Consider the following 21,653-nt stretch of genomic DNA (forward strand, 5'->3'; position numbering starts at 1 on the left):
GTTAGGCCACACTTGATGGAGCTTTGAGCCCAAATAATTGCCTGAAAAATATTTATTATGGGGGTTTAAAATGAAGTTGCAAAATTCATATATTTGCTTAAGTGCTTTGCACCTCCATAGCTGTATTTCTAACTTCCTGGTGTCTCCTGTGCTCTTCATTGTAACTGCAAACTGGCGCACATGAGGGCTCTGCTTATCTCCCCCTACTCTTTGTCCTTCCAGCCGTGCAAGCGGGATGTTTACCATCAAAAGTGTCCACAGTGTTTGACTGTTGCCTCCCAGAGCCACAGACAGGGACACTTGATACTGTACAGTGATGCCTGATTAATGCAAATGCTCTGAATTGTCCTATAGAAAAAAAAAACTCTGATGATTACCTCCTTTGTCTTTGTGTGGCAATGACTGTCAAGCCTTTGTGTGACCACTCCCAGTGAATCCTATTAAGCCAAAGCTACACTTCCACTCCGACAGTTAGAAGCATATGCTCTTATTTAAAGGAAAGCCCGCCGATTTATAATGAGCAGTTTAATTATATTGCAAACTGAGTGATCCGACAAAAAAAACGCAATGATTTCTTTCACAGGCATAAAAAACAGGAGCAGCCTTATTGCAGAATGGCGATAGATAGAGCAGCTAAGAGCGTGGAAACCCGGGAGGAAATATGATTTATCATTATGTTCAATTGGGAAAACATACTCCGGTGCACAATTTATTTATTTATTTATTTTGGTATTTTACATTTTTAAAAAATCTGCAGCGAAACAACGAGTTGTGGTCGCTAAGCAGCTATTTTCCAGTGTATTACTCCAGCTCATAGACGTCGCCTTTTGTAGCAGGAAGTCCCCGCGCTGTGTCTGACAGAAAAAAAACCTACCACAGAAAGTTCAGGACGTGCAGCTGCAAGCGGCGGCTCCTTCTAATACGCGCGTCCTGTCAAAAGATTGACAATATTACAAGAATTCAGCTCTCACTTGCTCATGAGACGCTCCTCACCACACACTGTAATCTCTGTCTGTCTCCCCCCTCTCTGCCATTTTCTCTCCCTCTCCGTGTAAACACATCTCCCTCTTTCTCTCACACTGATTACACAGTTGTTGGCGTCTATTCATGCTCCGCTGTATGTTTTTTTTTTATCCCTTGAAACGCAGGCTGCTCATAGAAATGTTGTCTGAAGAAATATCGCAGAAGCTTCTTCGGGCGCCCCAAGTTGCCAGCGGATTACTTTGCAACTCCAGAGCTCTGTCATTGGAGGACGGCCACACGTGACTACGGCACCCTTCTGGTAAATATTATTCAAATGCTCCACATGGTTACTCCAAGTGCTCTTCCCTGCATGCCTTTATACACTCAGGTTAATTGTGATCGGATATTAGACAGACAGAAGTCCCAGTCTTTACTACTGTTGAGGGATTCCTGGTTTTATTTGAGACAGTTTGATGAGCTGGGTCCATGGACCCCCAACAGTCTGCCCTCCCACTGCAGCTGCATGGCAACAGTTTTGCTATGAGCTCTGGACAAGTGCCAAAACTAAGCGCGGGATACAATGAAGGAGGAGGAGGAGGTGGAGGAGGCCAAGAAGCAGAACTTAATCAGCAAAACATGACCTCCTCTGCTCATGTCAGTTCCAGGTTGAACCCAGGTGAACAGTTTCAGCGCCCATTGGAGCCTCTGGTTCACTGCCATGCCAAGGGCAAGCTGGACATCAAGAGCAGGAGTCTACTCACCATCTGCCGCTCAGGAGTAATGTTCCCCTGGATGCACTCACGGACAACTGACTCTGAACAATCTGGTAACTCTGGTTTTGTTTATTATCTTTTACTTTTGAAAGCTATAACTGAGCACAAAATGCTGTTGACACAACTCTCATTAAGTGCTCTGATGGGGTGAATCCATATATGCAAATTCACCGAGCACCCCTCCACGTTTGTGCACTGAATGTTTCACTCAAACACTGATATGTGACCTTAGCCGTTAGACTTCTTGTTGCATGAAGACACTGAATGCACTTGGTGTAACTAAACACACAGCCAGCCCCAGTGTATTTACATACGTACTAACAAGCTCACAAACGGACAAAGCAAAAGTCTCTCTTGTCAAATGTGTCGCCTGCATCATTTATCATGCTCAGAGATCCGTTCATCAGATGTGAAGGCTCTTTCTTCTCTATTAGGTTAGCTTAGTCTATGAATGGGCGTTGATGTTGCAGCACAGTTAAACAAATGGCAGTGTCTTGTTTTTCCAGTCCTGTAGGCAAAGTATTGCTCAGAACAGAAAAGCTGCAGTGAGCAGGCTGCACAAAGACTTCTTGTATGCTGCTGTTTTGCAACTGAGGATATAAATGTCATCACTTTATGATCTGTTGTTCCTTAACACAAGCATTAAATAAATCCTATCAGTGAGCCGATTGTAGCGTCAGAATGAGGGTAAAAATCACGTAGTGCCTTGGTGCGTTTTACAGAAGACAATAACATTATGAAATACATGAAACAAAAAAGAAAATTTTACTGTTTGATTCAGTTGTATTGCTTATTATTTTTTCACAGGAATAGATAAACAGTCACTATCTTGACAGGACAAACAAGCCAGGACATAACAAGGAAGCTACAGTCTCCTGTTAAGTGCAGTTTTCTCTCTAAGGTCACTAAAGGCCTTATTAAGTGCCCATTAACCCCTGTGTGTCATATTGTTATCAACAGGGACCTGGTATCGCTCATATACATGTCAAATGGAATCTCTAATGGTGGTTATTTTCAGTGGTGGTCCCAAGGTACCTTTTAAGTGACTGAGATGGGGATTTGACAGGTCTGCTTCCGTGTATAGCCGTGATTAATGTGGCCTGTCAGGCAGCCGTAGTGGCGTCAGATGTTTCCCCCAGACTGTTTCTTCGGGAGGTAACTTTCCCTGAACACATAGCACAGTAGACAGCCGGTCTTGTATAGTGTCTCAAGCATGACTGAATACACAGGAAGAGCTGAGGGCCCTACTTTGTCCCAGGTTGATTGGCTGAGGATTAACAAGGGCCTTCCTGGCACTTGAAGCCCTTCTGAAGGATAGACTTGTTAGATGCGTGCCACTTGCTTTTAACGCCCCCTCTCCTTTATGTGCTTCCTCCTGCATCAGTCAGCGGTGGCGCAGCAGCGGGTCTGTCAGGCAGACGAAGGCTCGGCGTCAGGAGGGATAGGACGGCCTTCACCAACAGCCAGCTGCTGGAGCTGGAGAAGGAGTTCCACTTCAGCCCTTACCTGTGTCGTCCCCGCAGGCTGGAGATGGCGGCCGGGCTGCAGCTCACCGATCGCCAGGTCAAGATCTGGTTTCAGAACCGCAGGATGAGGTACAAGAAGGAGCACAAGTACAGAAAGGTGGCTGGTTCGGCCCAGTGGTCTCCCCCCCAGAGCTCGAGCTCATGTGAGGACCTCCTGAGGTTTCCAGGTGCATGTGTTGTTAGAGCCTCCTCCTCCTCAGAGCTGCACTTCACGGATTGTGCTCCCACCTCCTCCTCTCTCTTTGGCTCTCACAGTGATGCCAGCAGTGGTCAGTGTATTCACCCTGCAGACCTGCCTCATCTGAGCTGCATACTTCCATCTGTTGCAAATGGTCCACCGCCCTCATGTACAGGCGTAGATAGTCATCACCATGCTGGCATTTCAAACTGGCCCTAGGGCCCCATAATGGCCATCCCTCCTGTGCTCATCAAAATCTCAATGATACATCCACTTTCACTTACTTATGAAAAACGGGAGGATGTCTGATTAGCACCCCTGCGTTGAAATCCCCTGAACGCAGCCGTTCACCATTCATGAAACATTTTAATTAAACTATGTGAACATATCTTAATTAAAGGAGAGCTACAGTGATATCATTTATGTTTCTCAGGCACGGTTACTGAAGGCTGCGGGTCTTCAAACTTGCTGCTCACATCGTACATACTCGGCATGCACAAGACATTGGAGAAATTGATAATTATATGTTGCTGTAATTTTGTGGCTGTTAGGTTTGTATTGTTGTTGCATGTTTAATGCATGTGGGAATCACACCATGAGTGACTTTTCTATTTCCCTCTGTTGTTAGAGAATAGCAAAGTGGTTGTCATATATAGTGTCACATTAGGCCTCTTTTTTTCATTCTGTACTTTAATAGCAGGTCATTTATGTAAAATGTTTTAACTGTGAAATGGGCAGAATAATGTTCATATTGAATGATGTTATATTTTTGTTAAAGCCATTAAAAGGTGCAGCAAGTCTTTGATACTGTTCTTGATTAATTGAGATGTCATATACTGTACATGCTTAATAAATGCATTTGGGAAAACTGTAGCTCTTGTGCAGTGTTTACCCTATTCATCGCTGATTAGAATTAAATTTTTTTACAGCAGTATTTCATGATTAAGGATTCCTGGATTAGACCCCAAATGGAAAAAAAATGAGAAAGATTCTGTAATCAAATTAAGGCATGCTTTACATTCATTGAAAACTCTACAGTATTGTGCATTCAAGTTGCACAATCTTGCCACATAAGCCTCTCCCTCGCTCCTGCCTCCAAGTTCCCCTCCATTAATCACATAGACAAGGCAGTCTTTCCAGCACTCCAACCACAAGCTCTGAACCCATTGGGCACTATGACAAGATCTCTTGCCTCCTCCTTCCCAGTCCTTGCCTTTTCAATAGCCAAATTGTAGTGCTGCAAGTTGGGGCTGGCCTCCCTCTCTGGGGGCATGTTAGTTGTGTAGCTTAGAAGCCCTTCCAACAGCCCATAGGCCACAACAGACCAATGAGGTTCAATCACTAATGACAACATATTATCTTTAAGAACAACGAGGAGACTTTGTTTTTGAACAGCGTCCCCGGTGCCACTGTGACACGTGGATTCTTAAATGTAATTGATGTCATGGAAAAATTATTTTCCTCTTGCTATTTTTTGATTTCAAGAATTTCGACTGGCGCTGAGCTAAATTACGCACACAGGGGCATTATGCGTTTATTTGACAGAAGTGGGTCACAGGTTCTCATGGGTCTCAACAGTATTACACTTCAAAGACAGACAGCAACTTTCCGGATGAAGGAGTGAACCTCCTCTTACACTTGATTATGTGAGCAGTGGTATCAATATTCCCGACAAAACTGCACACAGTTTTTGGACATGCTGACACTTTTATATCAGAGGCCTTGCTGTAAATGAGCTGTCAGACAGGACCACTGACAGCTACAAAATGGGGGAGGTAAAGAGGAGGCTGATCCCCTAGTGGTCCTGGATAGAATGACTTCCTGCTCCTAATTTATTAGCTAATCAGTCTGTAGATCAGCTGTCATTTAGTAAATATTTGACTCCATTTTCAGCAGGTCCCAGTCAGTGTCGGGGGAGCTGTATAGCAGCTATAACTCTGCTCTGCAAATTCTGAATAAAAGAAAATAAGGTCTACAGCACATCTGTATCAAAGAAGTGGTGACAGCTGGGTAATTTAAGAGAAAAGTAATACAGGCAAAAAGAGAGAGAAAGAGAAGAGGCAAGAAAAAGCTCTTTCCCCTTCAAACATGTTGGCCTGCACACGGACACAGAAAGAGGGGGGATTGTGAGGAAGAAGGAGCAGACAGTGTTGGATTCCTGAGATTCTTGCATATGCCGGGTGATTTATGGTGTTAATGGTGCTGAGGCTCAATAGGACCTTTACCTCTGGTTCCTCACCACATTCTCCTTGCAGACACGGAAAGCCAGGAGGATCCGCACACTGGAGTGCAGTAATTCTGCGGATGGGGTCAAGGGGGATCCCCAAGGGTCAAGAAACCCCCCCCCCCCAAGGGCCCCACTGCAAGGGGGAACATTACAACATTAAGTTAGCCAGTTGTTCTCACTCCTAGTTAGCAACTAAAGTCATTATTTCCTTTTTACTCACTTGACCCCCTCTTGTTTGGTGACATCTGTTTTCGGGGGGGCAGATCTGCTAAAGCCAAAAATCCTTACATGTTTTTTTTTTTTTTTTAATTCTGGGCTTTGATCAGACTGGAGCGATACATTAAGTGGATCTTTGAAGTGATAAATGATGCCAACCGTGGTGCCATGAAACCAGCTTTGGTTACGGTCCATCATTAATTTGAAATTTTTTGCGTTATGTCCTTTACAGTGACTGATGTACCACTGTCCCATTTGCAGCTGTTGTGAAACTGATTTTGGAGTTAGACTTGAAAAATGCTCCATGCATCAAGACTTTTCTTAAGCTGCCATGAAAAAAAAAAGAAGAAGCTGCTGTGTCTTTAACAAAGACGTGCTGCTTTGAGTATCTTGAAGCATTTGCTCCTGCATTCAACAAACCTAAAGCCTGAAAGCTTATCATGTTACCATCACAGCAAGCTAATGGGGTCCACTGGAGTCTTATGTTATGACGTGGTAATGCCATCCATTATATGGGGATCACCATTAGAGGAAATTTGTGATCTGTGTGACAGCCTCTGCTTCTATTGGTTTGTATGCTCTGCCCATTTATTCTCCTTAGTTCCCAAAAATCATTGCAGCCCCACTACAATCTCACAGATTTTACAGTAGTTTGGGGTTGATTTGGCTTTTGTTGTTACATAAAACACAATTGATGATTGATTGATTCATTCAGTCATTGATGACAGTAACTGACACACTTCACAACATTATATTATTAAGGGTAAATACACTCCAAAAGCATAAAAAAACTATTTTATCAGTGTGGCCTTATCTATTTGTTTACAGTTTATTTAATCTTTAAGAGGGTGCTGTGGGAAACAAAGCTACAGCAGAGCAGAGGAACAGTGAGATTCTCCTCATTATATAGTGATTAAGGAATAATCCCCAAGTGTGTTACAATGAAATGCTACAACAGACTCCACATCACACCTGAAAGCTGAGGAAGCCCATCACAAGAATGAGAGACCAAACCTTGCATTAATTTACAGCATCTCTTAAACAACAAGAGCTTCAGAACAGTCATTGTTGAGGTAAAATTTGCGTTCATTCTGTCATGACGCAATATTGCATGCTGGTGCAAAATGATGCAGAATGTATAAAAGATATATATGAGAGAATTGATATGTTTCTGTACAATACAAACAGACTAAAATAATCTCCATTTTTCATTACAAAGCAGCAAAATAGCAAATGTACCGAAAATTGGAAATTCAACCTTTTCACCCTTGAAAGACTGTATTTGCTAAATGATACACACATTGAACAGTTGGTTGTAACATTGTAACATTAATTTTGTATTTATGGGCATCTTGTGTCCACTAGGAGGAAATGTGGTATGTTGTATCTTTTATCTGTAAAGTGTCTTTAAAAAGATACATGTCATGTTGTTTTATATACTTAGTTTATGGTGATTTATGGTCACATGACAGATCAGTGGGCTGTATATAAACCAGAAAAAAAACCCTGACATAAAAATGTTTCGTTGTAATAAATCTTAGTAAACTGGAGAAGAGTTGTGCAATGTGTTTTAATTTGGATGGATTTGTTGAAGCTCTCTCTGATCTGCACCTCACTGAGTTCTGAGAGTTAGAGATGATCACCCCAGAATATGAAACATAAAAACACCACAAGTTGCCATAACTTCTTTCCACAGTGGTGCTGACCCACACAAGTTCATGACATCAGCAGAGACTGGTGTGCACATGTGCTGCATCTCAGACTGACAGCTGTGAGTTCAATGTTTGAATTTCTGGGTGCTTTTCTCTCAGTTTTGAAACAACTTTATGGGTCAGGCTGCAGCATTTAGCTCATAAAAAAACTGGAACTAAACCGTGTAAAACTTATGATCAATGGTTTTCTGTTTTTCTTTCAACTTATAATGTTTGAGAATTGAACGATCTGCATGATGAAAACAGTGGAAGTAAAACCTCGCCTAGTGAGGCTGTTAAATGCAATACTTTGGTCCATTGTTGAGCAAAACCCTGAACTTTTATGCCTGGCCTTTAGGAGGTTTTGTTCTTTTTATGACCTATTAACCTTCTCAGCCTTCTCCCTCCACAGTAGTAACTGCTGCCCACCAGTCTCTCCAGGTGCTTGTTGCTCAAGATGATTGTTAAGTATCAATTTCCTGTGTCACCTTTATGGGTTTTATTTATTTGTCTGCTCCTTCATGTGGAACAGAGCCTGAGCATTACTCAGGTAGATGGATTATAACTCAACTGCTACGACTCATCAATCTTGGAAATTTGACTTCCTGAATCTCATACAACTGTTACTGTCATATTACGGCACAGCATTATCAAGATCAATGACATTTTAAATGCTACCCAGTTAAGGATGATCGGTGACAATAAAAAGGTAAGTTGGTGATGAAAGTGTCTCGGCTGTGGTGAGCGGCACGGTGCACAGTGAGAGTCACCTGCTGGAGCTCGCCTTCCCCTCTGAGGAGCACCGGTGAAATGAATGAACTTGTAATCACAACAGTCACCCTGTTAAATGTCACATGTTGACAATTATCGATCGCTCAAGAAGTATTTAACACCCAATGGCTTCATCACGCAGAATCTAATCAATGCACACTTTCTTTTGGTGATTCTCACATAAAACGTTGAGTGGAAAAATCTCACAGGCAACATGGGACAGGAAGATAATAACATCATCATGGAAATATATCAGACTACAGATGTTTGCATGTTGTGAATATCCAGTCTATGTCTGTTGTTTGGGCTCCTGGAGACACTGGACCCCATTTAACAGCCCAAAAAACATAGCTAACATAGTGTTATGTGCTTGATATCTCATGATAATGCCATGATAATTACAAAATCAATTCTCAGAGACCTAGCTGTAAAATATGACTAAATGTATGGATTTTCTTCTATATCTGTATATATCTATATGTACAGTATATCTATATCTATATATCAATATATAGATGCATCTATAGCTCTATATCTGTGATATGCAGCAGTGCACCTTCCAAATACCAAGTAAGGATTTGGAGCCTAAGTGGCTGAAAACATTAGTAGTATCACAGTGTAGGACAACATACTCTACATGTGTTTGCCTCAGAGTGATTTTTATACAAACAAAAGAAATATATATTTGTTCCTGCATAGCTAATACAACATTTAACACATAAAAACTGTCTTTTCTGGGTGCTTAATGGTCATTTCCATATTTTGTCCCACTCATGGCACATGTGAGCCCAGTTTGTGGCCTCTTGAACCGCTAAAATGCATTTCAGCAACACGATTCAAAATGAAGTTAAAGAAAACAAAATCTGATTAGTTTTGCAAATGTTTATTTTACAGCAGTGGGGTCTGCGGGACCCCATACAATGAGGATCTAAAGCCAACGTCAACAAAACACAAAGTTCAAAACTGGCACACAAGACATTTTTATTTTGCTGCCTGCATGAATAATCCTCGCTGAACCTCATTTGTTAAAACTAAACATTTCTGAAACAGCAATAACTCACTCCGTGCAGCCTCTGAGCCAGATAACTTTATTTTAAATTCTACTGGAGAGACTGAAGTTTCCAAAAAGACAAAATATGTCATCCTGAATTTTGGGGAAATGTGTATAAAATGATGCGCAAGACATCTAGAATATTTCCATTTGATGGAATATGCATTCATAAAATTCATGGAGTCTTGGGTTTGAATATTTTACTCAGTGTAAACATCGCACAGCTTCAATGCAGAGCAGGAACGAGCTGACGCAGAAGATATGATACCATCAGACGCTGAGCAGTAATATGATTTTAACAACCGTAAAGCTTCTTAATTGGAAATAAAAGACACTAAACTAATATTTGAACAGTGCAAATATCCAATACCTTCTTCATCCAGACTTTTCACTTCCAGACTGTTGTGAGGTTGACATCTTTCCTTTTTACACTGCAGTACTAATCCTGAACCTCAACAGAAGATTGGTGCTTTATTAACACAGTGTAATTTTTCTATCAGCATTTTGCTATTAACCATGATTAGCATGCACAGTAGACTACTGATCTGCATTGTGAACATGAAGGGGATGTTTAAGCAAAGGAAAAAAAATAAAAATAAATAAAAACCACTCCTTCCCTTTCCCTGCAGCAACAACAATGCTGTATGAGGGAGAATATTACAGACTGTGCTGCAATGATGAACATTTCCTCCTGTTTCATGTTTAACCCTGCTCATTTCCCACAGTAAGAACTCTGGAAACACACAAGTGTGCACAGCAGCTTGGGGGGAAGATGACTGATGGCTTGTTGTCATGATGTTTGGGATTCTGCCGGCTCGAAGCCTCTTGGCTCACTGAAGCTGTGAAGCGCTGCAGTACATACTACAGGCTATTGTTGAAAAGTCCTGGTATTAGCAAGGTATTGCTTCATTGTCACACTGTTGAGCCTGTGCAGAATGCAGTTATCTGTAATATCCCTGGCCATTTGCACAGTAGTTGCATTGGATTTATGATTATGGTTCATGCACTGTGACAGATTTCATACCATTCATCGACAGAGCAAGGACAATTATTAGAATTTCACACTGCGAGTGGATGGATTTTGTTTTTGTTTTCTGGAGGTATTGTGTGTGGGCCGGTATACACTAAGCTAAACCTTACTTCTGACATCACTATTTTTCAAAAATGTCAATATTTGAGAAACACAGACACGCTCCATCAATCACATAGATAGCCATCTTTCAACCGGTCAATGTGCCACACTTGAATATCCGTGTCTCTGCCCTGACCCTTCTTCTCTTGCTTTATTTCTCTTTGTCCCTCGGCCATATTACAGCTCTATCACGATGCCACACTGATGAGCCAGAGCTCCATAAACAGGCCATGGATGGCTGTCATCTTCCCGTCCTGGAACTGCATTAACGGCAGTGACCTCTCTGGCTGGTGGTGACAGTCGTCTGTCAGCGCTGGTTAATTCCCAGTCTTGTGAGGGTCAAGAGCTGACGTATAATGAGGCCTGACAGTGTTGGAGGGCCAGACAAGGGTCTGGTGTCAACAGCGGCCGTAGCATCATGTCAGCAGCATCAGGATGAGGGTTCAATTGAGACCACGGAGGTAATCCGAGCACGGACCACGCTGATCCCAGGGCCTCGACTGCATATTGACACACATCAGAGCATGGACGCAAAACAAATTAGCATCAGTCAATATTCTCTCCCTCGTCCTGCCCCCTGACACAGCCACCCAAGAGCTGCCATGTTTACCTCACCTCCAGTCAAAACAACACACACAATGGAGACTGTGATGGAAAATGCCTGCACTGAGTCTTAAGAGGATGTTTTTTGTTTGTTTTTTGTTGTTTTTTGGGGGGGTGGGGGGGGCTGAACGTTCACATTTTCTGCTCTGCGTGTAAATTTGGTTTGAGGGAAATCAATTTCAGATTTGCAGAATCCATTTCACTTTACAAATTGTGAGATTATCCTCTCTCTTATTCCTGAAACCATCTCATGCAGAATTTGTGGTTTAGGGGATACAAGCTGTCCAGAGGAAGGAGCCTCAGTGAAAGATCATTTGTGGGCGCCTTTTGTTTTGTTTTGCTTTATGCGATAATATAACTTCTGTTGCATAAAGGTGCTGGGCAGTGATGTGGAACAAAACTTCAAATATGCTAATCAAACATATGGCACTAACAGGGATTGCTGTTCTTGTCCTACAAGATAAAAAGGTTACTTGGTTTGAAATGTAATTTGAATACGTCCGAGGGCTGTAATAGGCTGAGGATGCTGCATTTTTAAAAATTCGTTTGCATACGAGGAGAGCAGAGATTGCTCACACCTGTTTTTTTCTCTTCCTCTTCTTCCTCCTCTTCTTCTTTTCCCCTCTCTGCAACCCCTTCCCGCGCCCCCCCCCCCCCCCGCCACCACCACCCCCCCTCCCTCTGCTGAAAGCCATTACAGAAATACAATTTCTAATACCTCCGCACAGGTCTTCGATCGACTGCAAACAAATTTATATTCAGGCGGTAAACAGAAAGCTGCAGAGATTTATTTATTGAGTGTGGAGGAGAGAAACAAGCTAGCGCGTGAACCCTGAGTAACCTCCGAGCTGACATGAAGATGGATCAGTGCACGCTGCAAATGCATGGAGAGAAGGGATATATTGCACTCAGTCATTCAGCACATCGCTGCCTGTAGAATCCCATTAACTCCCACAGCTGGGACCATATTTCTGTGTTGTAGGAATGCAGTTAGAAGTTGTTCATTACGCTGAATTATTTTGTAATTACTGCAGACTTAAAAGACATAGGAAATATTGTCGAAATAAAACGATAAGAACAGTAACAGATAGTTATTTTAAGGGTTTTTTTTTTTTTACCAAACATTATGGGTTGCAGCTTTGTACAGTTATCTAAGACTAAATAATAATAATAATGATAATAATAACAATAATAATAAATAGCCTGCATGTTGTGGCTTTCAATTAAAATATATACAATTATATTTTTCCATTTACTGATAAAAGCAAATGCACAAAGAAATAATTTTAATGAATTCTAAATAATAAAATAATCAAAAGTCGTATTATAGTAACGCTACTGCTCGTCTTCAGTGATAATTTGCACAACGGCTAAATCACTTGAATCATAAAATTAAAATAGAACTAATCTATTAAAGTTTGGTTGTTGGATTTCTCGATCAATTAAGATGTCTCCTTACTTATGAATTGAAAGCAAAACAGTCAAACGTTTGGATAAAAACGCTGCACATTATCAGAATTGTATTAGTTGTATTAATTCTCTTATTACTAATTCTTCTCTTATTGTTAATGTATGCGAGCAGGCGGAGCGACACACGGTGATGTTTGTATTTGAAAGTAGGTCACCAGATTTCAGGAAGAAAAAAAAACAACTGTGGAGCTCCTTGACATTTTCACTTCTGCACTGGAGGTGAAAATACTGTGCTGCTGCTGCTGCTGCTGGGTGCCTGTGCAGCTACCTACTGCTGCACCCAAACACAGGCAAGCTGCATTATTTGCATTCTATGTAGACCCAACAGCCCGGGACTTGTGTGTATTATTTTCAACTCGTATATCTATGTCGTTTTTGTCACCAAAGTTTAAATAGCAGCACGTGACTCACTCCTGAGGAAACACACAAATGTGTTTGGGGGGAAAAAAGACAGAGTTAAAACAGATTTTTTTTGGGCTCTGCTTAACAAAACAAAAACAGGCTCTATGTTTTTTGGCGGAGGGAGCAGCTGATCGAGTCGAGGAGTTATGTTTAACCTGAGATGAACATGTCCTCTCTGTCAGCTGAAACTTCTTGATCTCGGCTCGGAGCCTTTTTTTTTTTTTTTTTTTTTGTATTTGTTCGAGGCTAATTACAAATCTGCTGCCACTGAACTTCTTAATACCAGCTGTCACGACCTCTGAACCCATTAAGTGTGCCTTTCACATGACCTAAGCCCTCTGCTAAAGAGGGCCTTGGGCTTTCAAGGAGCCTTCGCAAATTTGCATAATCCATTAGCTACATCAGTGTAGGTCTATATTATGCTAATTCAGCTTTGGGAAAAGAAGTTTTCATTGTTGTCGTGACAAATAATGAAAATAGCAGAATTTGACCCAAAACACATATCTCTTGAGGCCAGAAAACTGTGTTTGGTACTAATACGTCTGACCTCATAGCCTACCTGTCTGCATAGGTGAGAGGTCCACGAAGGCCCCCAGTGTCTGGTGAGGATGATGATGAGCTTCACTGCTGCTATTAAGGATGTCTGCAGTTTTTGCTATGGCGTGCATGGTGGCACCCTCTGTGACACCATTAAAATGTTGACCTGAAGTGAGTTGCTCAACTTGCTCGCCCGGTTTAATCAGTGTTGTCCTCTCGGATGACAGAGATGTCCAGCTATTGGCCGAGACCAGGAGGGCACGTCATCTCCATCAATCAGGGACTGCTGTTTCTCCTCTGAGGAAATGTCCCCACGGTCGTCCAGCCGCCTGACCACGCGTTACTGGATGCATGAGAGGCCGGGCATGAAGTGAAACCCCGTCCAATGATTATGCAGGGGAGAGGTGATAATGACTTCCTATCAAGAGTTAACGGCCGAAGGGGAGAGTAGCCCTCTGTTCACGGGCTGCTGCCGAGCAAAAGAGGTCATAAACCGGGACCTGGACTGCAGGGCTCATCCTGAACTCGGCAGTCGGGACGAGGAGGGGAAACTGGAGGTTGAAGTAGCCTCAGGATTTAATACACCGCATCCCCGGTACTTTACGCTCTCCAACAGTTTGACTTTGTGCACCTCTTTGGACAGCCCTCCTCCACCGTGTCAGACTCTGGAGGGCTTCTCGACACCGGCCTGCCCCCACTCGTCCCGTGTCCCCTGGCGGTGCAGGGCGCAGGGGCAGGGCTCTCCGGGACGCGGATACTGCGCGTCAAATCACAACGCAACGCTCCAATCCGGTTTTGGGTCACTTCCAGAGCGTATTCAAGACGACTCACATAATGGTCCCGAGATTCACGTCGCCGTGGGGAGTTCAGCTGGCTCGGACTGTAGCGTGGCTGCTGTGGATGTAAACAGTAAAACTTTTGGGTGGATGAGAGTGAAGAGGAGTCAGCAACGGGCGGGTAAGTTTTTTGTTGAAGGGGGACTGAGAGGCACGAGAGGAGGGCTAAAGCAACGCCGAGACGTAAAAATGACTCAGGATCAACGAGTTTATGATTCATTTGGAGCTTTGGACAACTTTCATTTATAGTTGAGAAAGTTTGGTCGAAGTTTTCGCTTCAAGAAAAAAAGAGAAAAAAATAGCTGACGTGCTTTGTGCGTCACCGAGCACAATTTCCTCCATCACCAACAAACTAAATTTGAATCGAAAAAAAATATATATATAATCGTTCCACTTTTTAAAACAGATCAAAAGGTTGGAATGGCAGGTAGCTGTTTACTCGACGCCACATTTGAATATGCACATGAGGACTTGGCTACTATTTCCTTAACGGTGCCACGTAAATGTCTGTTAGGTTATTTAACATTTTCGCTCCACCTACTGTTGGATTCAGACTGTACACACAGGGAGGGAGAAGTACAGTAGAAGGCCTGCCCAGCCACAGTGTATATTCAACTCAGAAAATGATCAATTATTTAGCTTTGCCCTCACTAACCAGTAGCCTTTGAATAATGCAACAGACCACTGCTTGTCCAGGCTCACAGGAAGTTGAGTAAAACTTACTCTTGGAAGCTGGAGTGCTCCCTGAGTATTGATTAGTTGTCTGTTTGTAATGAAAGCCCTTGTGTATTGATTTCAGTTTGCAGCACCTTTACATGTGTCCACCTTTTTAACATAATTGCTGTCACAGATCATCATTTCCCTGACTGATGAGTGCTGGGCATAGAGCCCACTGAAGAATGCATTCCAGGCTTAAAAAAAAAAACAAAAAAAACAAAAAAACGATAGCCTCCTAATGTGAAAAATGCCTATCAATCCTCAATTTTATGTGAGTTATAGTATCTTACATAGATCCTTCATTGATCAATAATGTCAGTTGACTGACTGGCCAATGTACTCGGGCTGGGTTTCATAAATTTTACATGGATGAAGATTTACTACAATGGTGGTCCAGTCCTTTTTTCCCCCCACAGCACAAGCGTGCTGCTGACCCAAATGTTCAGTGACCAGATGCAGGTTGGTCATTACCACAGACCGCTTGTGGTAAAAGGCCTGAGTTCCACTACAAGCGACGCAACAAACACAAAACTGCTGCAAAATTCCCATTAGGATGTGAAATGATGTGGATTTTACACATTATTTCTGGTGCTGCTACATTGTGGTCGAAGTGTGCACAAAATGTGGCTTCAACACCCCTGATTTGACCGCATTGTTGCATGATGCAACAAACCCACATTTTCTATCTTGTGATTTCCCTCTTGCATGCTCAGAATTCAGATTTCTGCGTGCATCGGTGCAGCTTGTGATCCATAATTTCTGATTAAGACAGGAGAAGAGTGGCAAAAGGTGACACACACCTTTGATTTGCAAGCACAGACTCACAAAAAATGCTGTGATGGTGGCGGCAATGTGCATTCACACACCTTCAGCATCATTTTTCTCATAACGCCGATGTAAGGGAAGCGATAGGTGACATTTGATTTGTCGTACATATTGCAATGTTGTAAGATGTAACAGACACACAGTTTCTAGCCTTTGCTTACCCACTTGCACCTACTCCAGAATTTAGATCAGTGGGTAAACATTTCTCGGATGATGCAACACTGAGGGAGACAAAAGGTCATAACGGCATCTTTGACTTGTCTAGGAGTCATTTTATTCATAAAACACATTAGCCGCTCATCTGATCCAAATCCATGCTTTTGAGAAAGCCATTTGCTCACACCCACCCACGCACACAAAGAAGCCTCCTCTCAGTGCTGTTAGTATCTTTGTAACCTTTTTCTGTATCTCTCTGAAGGGGATCATCTGTAGGAGTAACTCATTAGCGCTACTGTGTAACTTGTAAAAGAGTCATTAGTGAAAGTAAGCTTTCCTCTGGAGATTGTATTGGTTTTGGCACAAAACAAAGTCTTGCGTATTCTTCCATGTTGAAAGGCCTCCACAGACCTGCAGTAACCTGATCTCCTGGCTCAGTGTATATACTCCCAGTGCGTCATTCTTCAATTATGCTTTGACAGCACCTGAATTACTGTGGGCTGGATGCCCAGATGACTGAGGCAATGTGTATCGATCTATCCCTTTTCTTCTTCCCTCTCCTTGGCTTGGGAGGCCCTTCCATTCCCTTCGCTGGCTGGCTATTTTTAAGCGTGCAAGTCATTCCTCAAATATTTAGTTTGATTCTTTTATGCCTTCTGGCCGGCATCAATTCTATTATCTTTGGAGCCATTCATCAGCATGTGCATGTGATTTGCACTCCTGAAAGCTGAAGTTCATAATTACGTACAGTTCCTCTGTATTGGTTCTTCATATTCACTGCCCTCTAATTTTCAGGCTTGCCTATCCTTGACATTCATTTTCTTAAAACACAGATGTAGACATTTATCCTATAACTGACCTTTCCATCTGCTATGCTTTTCCAAGTGGCTTGAGGCCTGTTAACCTTCCTCCCTATGAATTGTGGTGGGAGACATTGCATTACACCTGGCACACTGACTCCATTATGCAGCAGCAGCACATTTTCTCACAGGCAAAGACTCACTGACGACTTACCCACAATGTCAGCACTGAACAATCAAGATATAGCTGCAGTTCCTGTCATTCATTGCACATAAGTAGCATAGATGATACTTTAATGTGTGACCCAGAAACCTCAGAGGAAAAAATGGAGACATTTGTCATTAATGCAGCATTTGAAAGGATTTGTAAACTGTTAAACTGTCATTGACACAGAAAGGCCTGAAGGCAAATTATAAAGGATTCTGATGAACACACTTAATGGACTGTAAACTTTATCAAGTTGTTTTGAATCGCCAAACATTTCTCTACTTTTCTACACATCTGCAATAAGCAGCGGCACATTTTGTTCTACTAGCCGGTAAATGTGTTCTATAGGACACACTTTGAAAGCACCAAATTTACAATATAGATGTGAAACATTCAAATATTTCAGAGTTAGAAGTGTTGATTCAAATGTTCATTTCTGCAGGCTGTGATGTTGTTGCATGAAATTGTATTATACTGCACGGGTGTTTCTGTTATTATGTCCACACCTGTAGATAACACACAATTCCCCATCTGCCTGTTTTGCAGTGCCAAAAGAATTTGCAGTGTGCCTATAGGCCTTCGCTAAAGTTGATACCAAGGAGAAATACATATGCAGACATAAAAATGGCTCCTGGGTGAAGACTTTAAACCAACAAACTGGCTCTGGGCCGAATCCCACAAATCAGTTTCTTGGAAATCATTTTATATAATACTTGAAGATTTGTTTAACTCACTTCTTCAGTGTCAAACAAACCTGTGATCATTTATTCATTTATATTCATCGTTACCACACCAATTACCGGGCCAGTATCAGATAGATCTATAATGAATGTATTGATTTAATTTCTGAGGATTTATACAAAAGTTATAATTACAAATAAATGACAGTGACCAAAGTTTATTGTAAGAGTTTTTCCTGTTTCATTTCTGGAATAATTTTTCATCTTATATATCCTGGATATGGGCGTGGATAATTTTATTCAGAAGGGTTTTGTGCTCCTTTTGTGGGTAACATCATTGATCTTGCTGACGACTGTTTTCTGCTCCTCTGCTCCCAGCCAGGATGCACATGACCTGCGGGTTCAGTATTGTTGGCTCGGGCCTCGCTGCTGTGGAGGCTGGAAGCAGCAGCATCTGCACGGACGGCCATCCCACGGTGAACGGGGCCCCGAGGACCAGCTTCAGCACCAGGCAGCTGACCGAGCTGGAGAAGGAGTTCCACTTCAACAAGTACCTGACGCGGGCCAGGCGGGTGGAGGTCGCCGGCGCCCTGCAGCTCAGCGAGACGCAGGTGAAAGTTTGGTTTCAGAACAGACGCATGAAGCAGAAGAAATTACAGAGAGACGGGCTGCTCTCCGATCCGTGGCCCGCGGCACCGCACTCGCACGCCCACACTCTGGACACCTGCCCCTCTCCTGGACCGTCCTCACCATAACACCTGCCCTTGAGCCCCTGAGCCACAGCCAGCGTGCGTTACACAACGAGGGCGCCTGTCCTCCTGCCCGCCCGCCCGCCTGCAGATGTTTTGATTCCCGTTTGCATCGGTTTCAATCAGGCTTCACCATTATTTGCTTACCACGATGGGTGCTTATTGCAAGAAGCACAATGGCAAGTTTCTTCATGCAAGAACGGGTCAAAACAATTTGTCATCCTCCCCGGCTTCAGACTGACGCTCTGATTTGAATATTGAAATTCAAGTCATTCCATCGCGCTCCTCTCTAGCCAACACAATGTAAACGAAGAAACAAAATTCTATTAATTGTCCATAGAAACTGTGGCAGACTGTTTATTTGTGCTGTGCAATTTATTCAGAAAATGATTTATTCCACAGGACACGTGCTTCTTAGCTTTGTTTAAAGCAGCACAGATTAATTATTGTTATTTATTTAAGGTCTACATCTGATAATGTTTATTTATTGGCACGGAAAGAAAATACGTTTTAAGTCAGTTTTACTAATTATTCCACCGAATCACACTTTTGCTCTTTCTCTCAGTCCATTCCAGTTCCAACTTTACGGTGATTTCTTTTATTCTAAAAAGCCATTTGTCTCTGGCAGCCCACATTTGAGGGAGAAGTCAGCTGCACCTGTTGTAGACAAACATCTTCAGCATGAGGCGTTGGCTGATAATTATCAGGCTAATTCAGCCGAGCTGAGCTCATGTTGCAGCCTATTTGTCCGGCTTTAAGGTTTTTATCAAGCCTCGTCCACGTAGAGATTAAAATGCCATAATTGACTGATAGATTTATTGACCGCCAGTATTTAGAGTATTGATCCGTGGTGGTCCATCTATTTGAGGCACAAATCCGGGAGCGTCTGCATGCATCTGTAACTGCATGTTAATGGGATGTAGAAACATGACGGTCGGGAGCTGTTGCGTCTTTTATTACCCCTATACATGCATCAGAAAATGATAATTTAGCTTGAACACTCATGCGGGAGAGCAAGACAATAAAACGCTGTCTGTGCTGTTTTGCAGATCAACCAATAAATTGCGTGGCCCCAGCAGTTCGAGCTGCTAAATATTCCTTCCAGATCCACATCTCATCCCATATAAAGTAAATGATTGTAAGCTCGGCTCTTAAACACTGTTATGTTCCCGGTATCGCGATGCGTTTCTGTCACGTTAATGTCTATTATAATATCAGGATATGAGCCATCAGCCGCATTAATTCTCTGCGTGGGAATATTTTTTGTTTTGCTTTCAATTAGCGTTGTTTGCGTGAATGTGAAGGCTACCAGCTCCAAAGCGGATATTAATGACAACAAAGGAATTAAAGTTGAAGAAGCTTAGAAATTAATGTTTAAAAAAGGCAAGAGTCAAAATGAATTAATTAGGCCCGTTTAAAACCTTTAACAGGTGTCCTCGTTGGGATTTGGTGCGTAAATAATATACTAGTGGCTCATAATATAAAGATGAGACAGTGGCGTGGACTGAAGGCAACAAGGCCAAGTAAATGTATGCACTTACACCGGAGTTCACCTCTCACCTCTTGACCTTTGTCTTGCCTTGGGACAACGATGACCCGGTCAGCGGCTCAGAGAGAGAAAGATGCACCATTAATTTCGGTGACCTCGAAGTCTGAGCATTTTCCCTTTCTTTCGTTTTCTCTTTTTTCCCCAACAACTCCGAGCGCTTTTGTTCTGGTGGTGGGCCTCTGTGTCCACAAAATAATATTTCATCAAGCTGAATAGAGGGGCGACCAGGCCATATGATAATTGTTCATATTATAATTCCATACCAAGCCACATAATGCTTTTTTTCCCCTTACACCTAGAGCTAACCTAATTTTTTGCCCTATCTCTGATTTTAATAAGCCAAAAAATATGCTCCTGGCTCACTTTATAAACTGGATGAAAGAGTCTTTTCACCCAATAGGTTTTTGTATATAAACTACAGACCTATTTTTAATAGCAAAGTTGAAAAATTAAAGTTACTGGAGCATACTTAACACTTAATATGATTCCATGTCAGAGCCAGTATAAACAAAATTTAGAACAACTATTCATTACATGCCCACTGCTTATATATTTCATGCATATCTGCTTGAATAATTTTAAAGGAATTTGGACATTAATCCGCTCCAAACAGCATCTCTTGTGATGTTCATCTCATTAATATTGACTGAGGGCTGGAGAGGAATACGAGTTCAAGCTTAAAGGTCGGCAGAAGAGCTTTTGGCAGTGCAAACATTTAAAAGTTTTATTTGTAATTGATATAAATGTTTTTACATGAAAGCTAGACCAGAAGTGTGCTGAGCCCAATATATTTTAAATTTGCATTTACGCAAAATGCACACCATTAAGGCATCCTTTCTCTAAACAAAATAGCACAAAGTGGAATGTTTAACAAAACAATCAAATGTGTCCCTCTTTTTTTTATGCAAATGTGCATGCACTTGTGAAGGTTATGAGGACGATGATGATGGACACAGTGATGACGAGATGTGAGGCTAAAGCCTGTGAATATAAAATGTCCACTGTTCCTACTAAGAAGTGTGTTGGGTTGACCTTATTAGAAACTCTTTTATCATCTTGTGCAAATATGTTCCCTTGCTACAAGGCTTCAAGTTACAGGTTGTAATATGCACAGAGGGGGTTTGCAGCAGGTGTGCACTCAGACTTATTTTAAAATCCAAACTTACTTCATCACAGTTTCTGCTGTATAACAGATTCACATAGAAATGCACAACAATTTGAAATAGTAGCAAGAAAATGTATGGGGTGGGAAAAAACTCAATGTGAATTATAGGGATAAGGTGAAGGTGAAAAGAAGAGTTGATTTATTTTGGGTGAACTATCACTTTAATTTCATCCTGTGGCAGCTTCAGCATTTGCCTCTCAATTGATGAAAGGCGAACCGCATTGTTTGTTCAGACCTGACATTTAGTTCGAAAGCGTTTGAGTGTGACTCTACTCTGATGAATTTGTGCTCTTCTGTAATTCCTTCCTGAAGATGTACGGTTGGTTCACAAGACTGACAGCTGTGCTGTGCTTCTACACAAGTGAACACACGGTGAACGGAAGGGAAATAAAACCAGAATAACTCAGCCCGAAATCTATTGCTGCAAC

At 42.1% G+C, this 21,653-nt stretch overlaps 2 protein-coding genes across 2 annotated transcripts; both read left to right on the forward strand.

Annotated features, from left to right (window-relative positions):
• Window positions 1-1,449: 1,449 nt before the first annotated feature.
• On the forward strand, window positions 1,450-3,868 carry LOC121613065 (homeobox protein HOX3-like). The gene is made up of 2 exons (XM_041946326.1): window positions 1,450-1,789; window positions 3,151-3,868. Exons 1-2 carry the CDS (start codon window positions 1,450-1,452, stop codon window positions 3,657-3,659), a joined length of 849 nt encoding a protein of 282 aa, XP_041802260.1. The 3' UTR covers window positions 3,660-3,868.
• Window positions 3,869-13,950: 10,082 nt separating this feature from the next.
• On the forward strand, window positions 13,951-21,306 carry hoxc1a (homeobox C1a). Its single transcript, XM_041945935.1, has 2 exons — window positions 13,951-14,497; window positions 18,141-21,306. The coding sequence occupies exons 1-2, from the start codon at window positions 13,951-13,953 to the stop codon at window positions 18,515-18,517; spliced, it is 924 nt and encodes a 307-aa protein (XP_041801869.1). The 3' UTR covers window positions 18,518-21,306.
• The last annotated feature ends 347 nt before the right edge of the window (window positions 21,307-21,653 follow it).

The sequence above is a fragment of the Chelmon rostratus genome, chromosome 10, assembly GCF_017976325.1.
Source record: "Chelmon rostratus isolate fCheRos1 chromosome 10, fCheRos1.pri, whole genome shotgun sequence".
Classification (NCBI taxonomy): domain Eukaryota; kingdom Metazoa; phylum Chordata; class Actinopteri; order Chaetodontiformes; family Chaetodontidae; genus Chelmon; species Chelmon rostratus.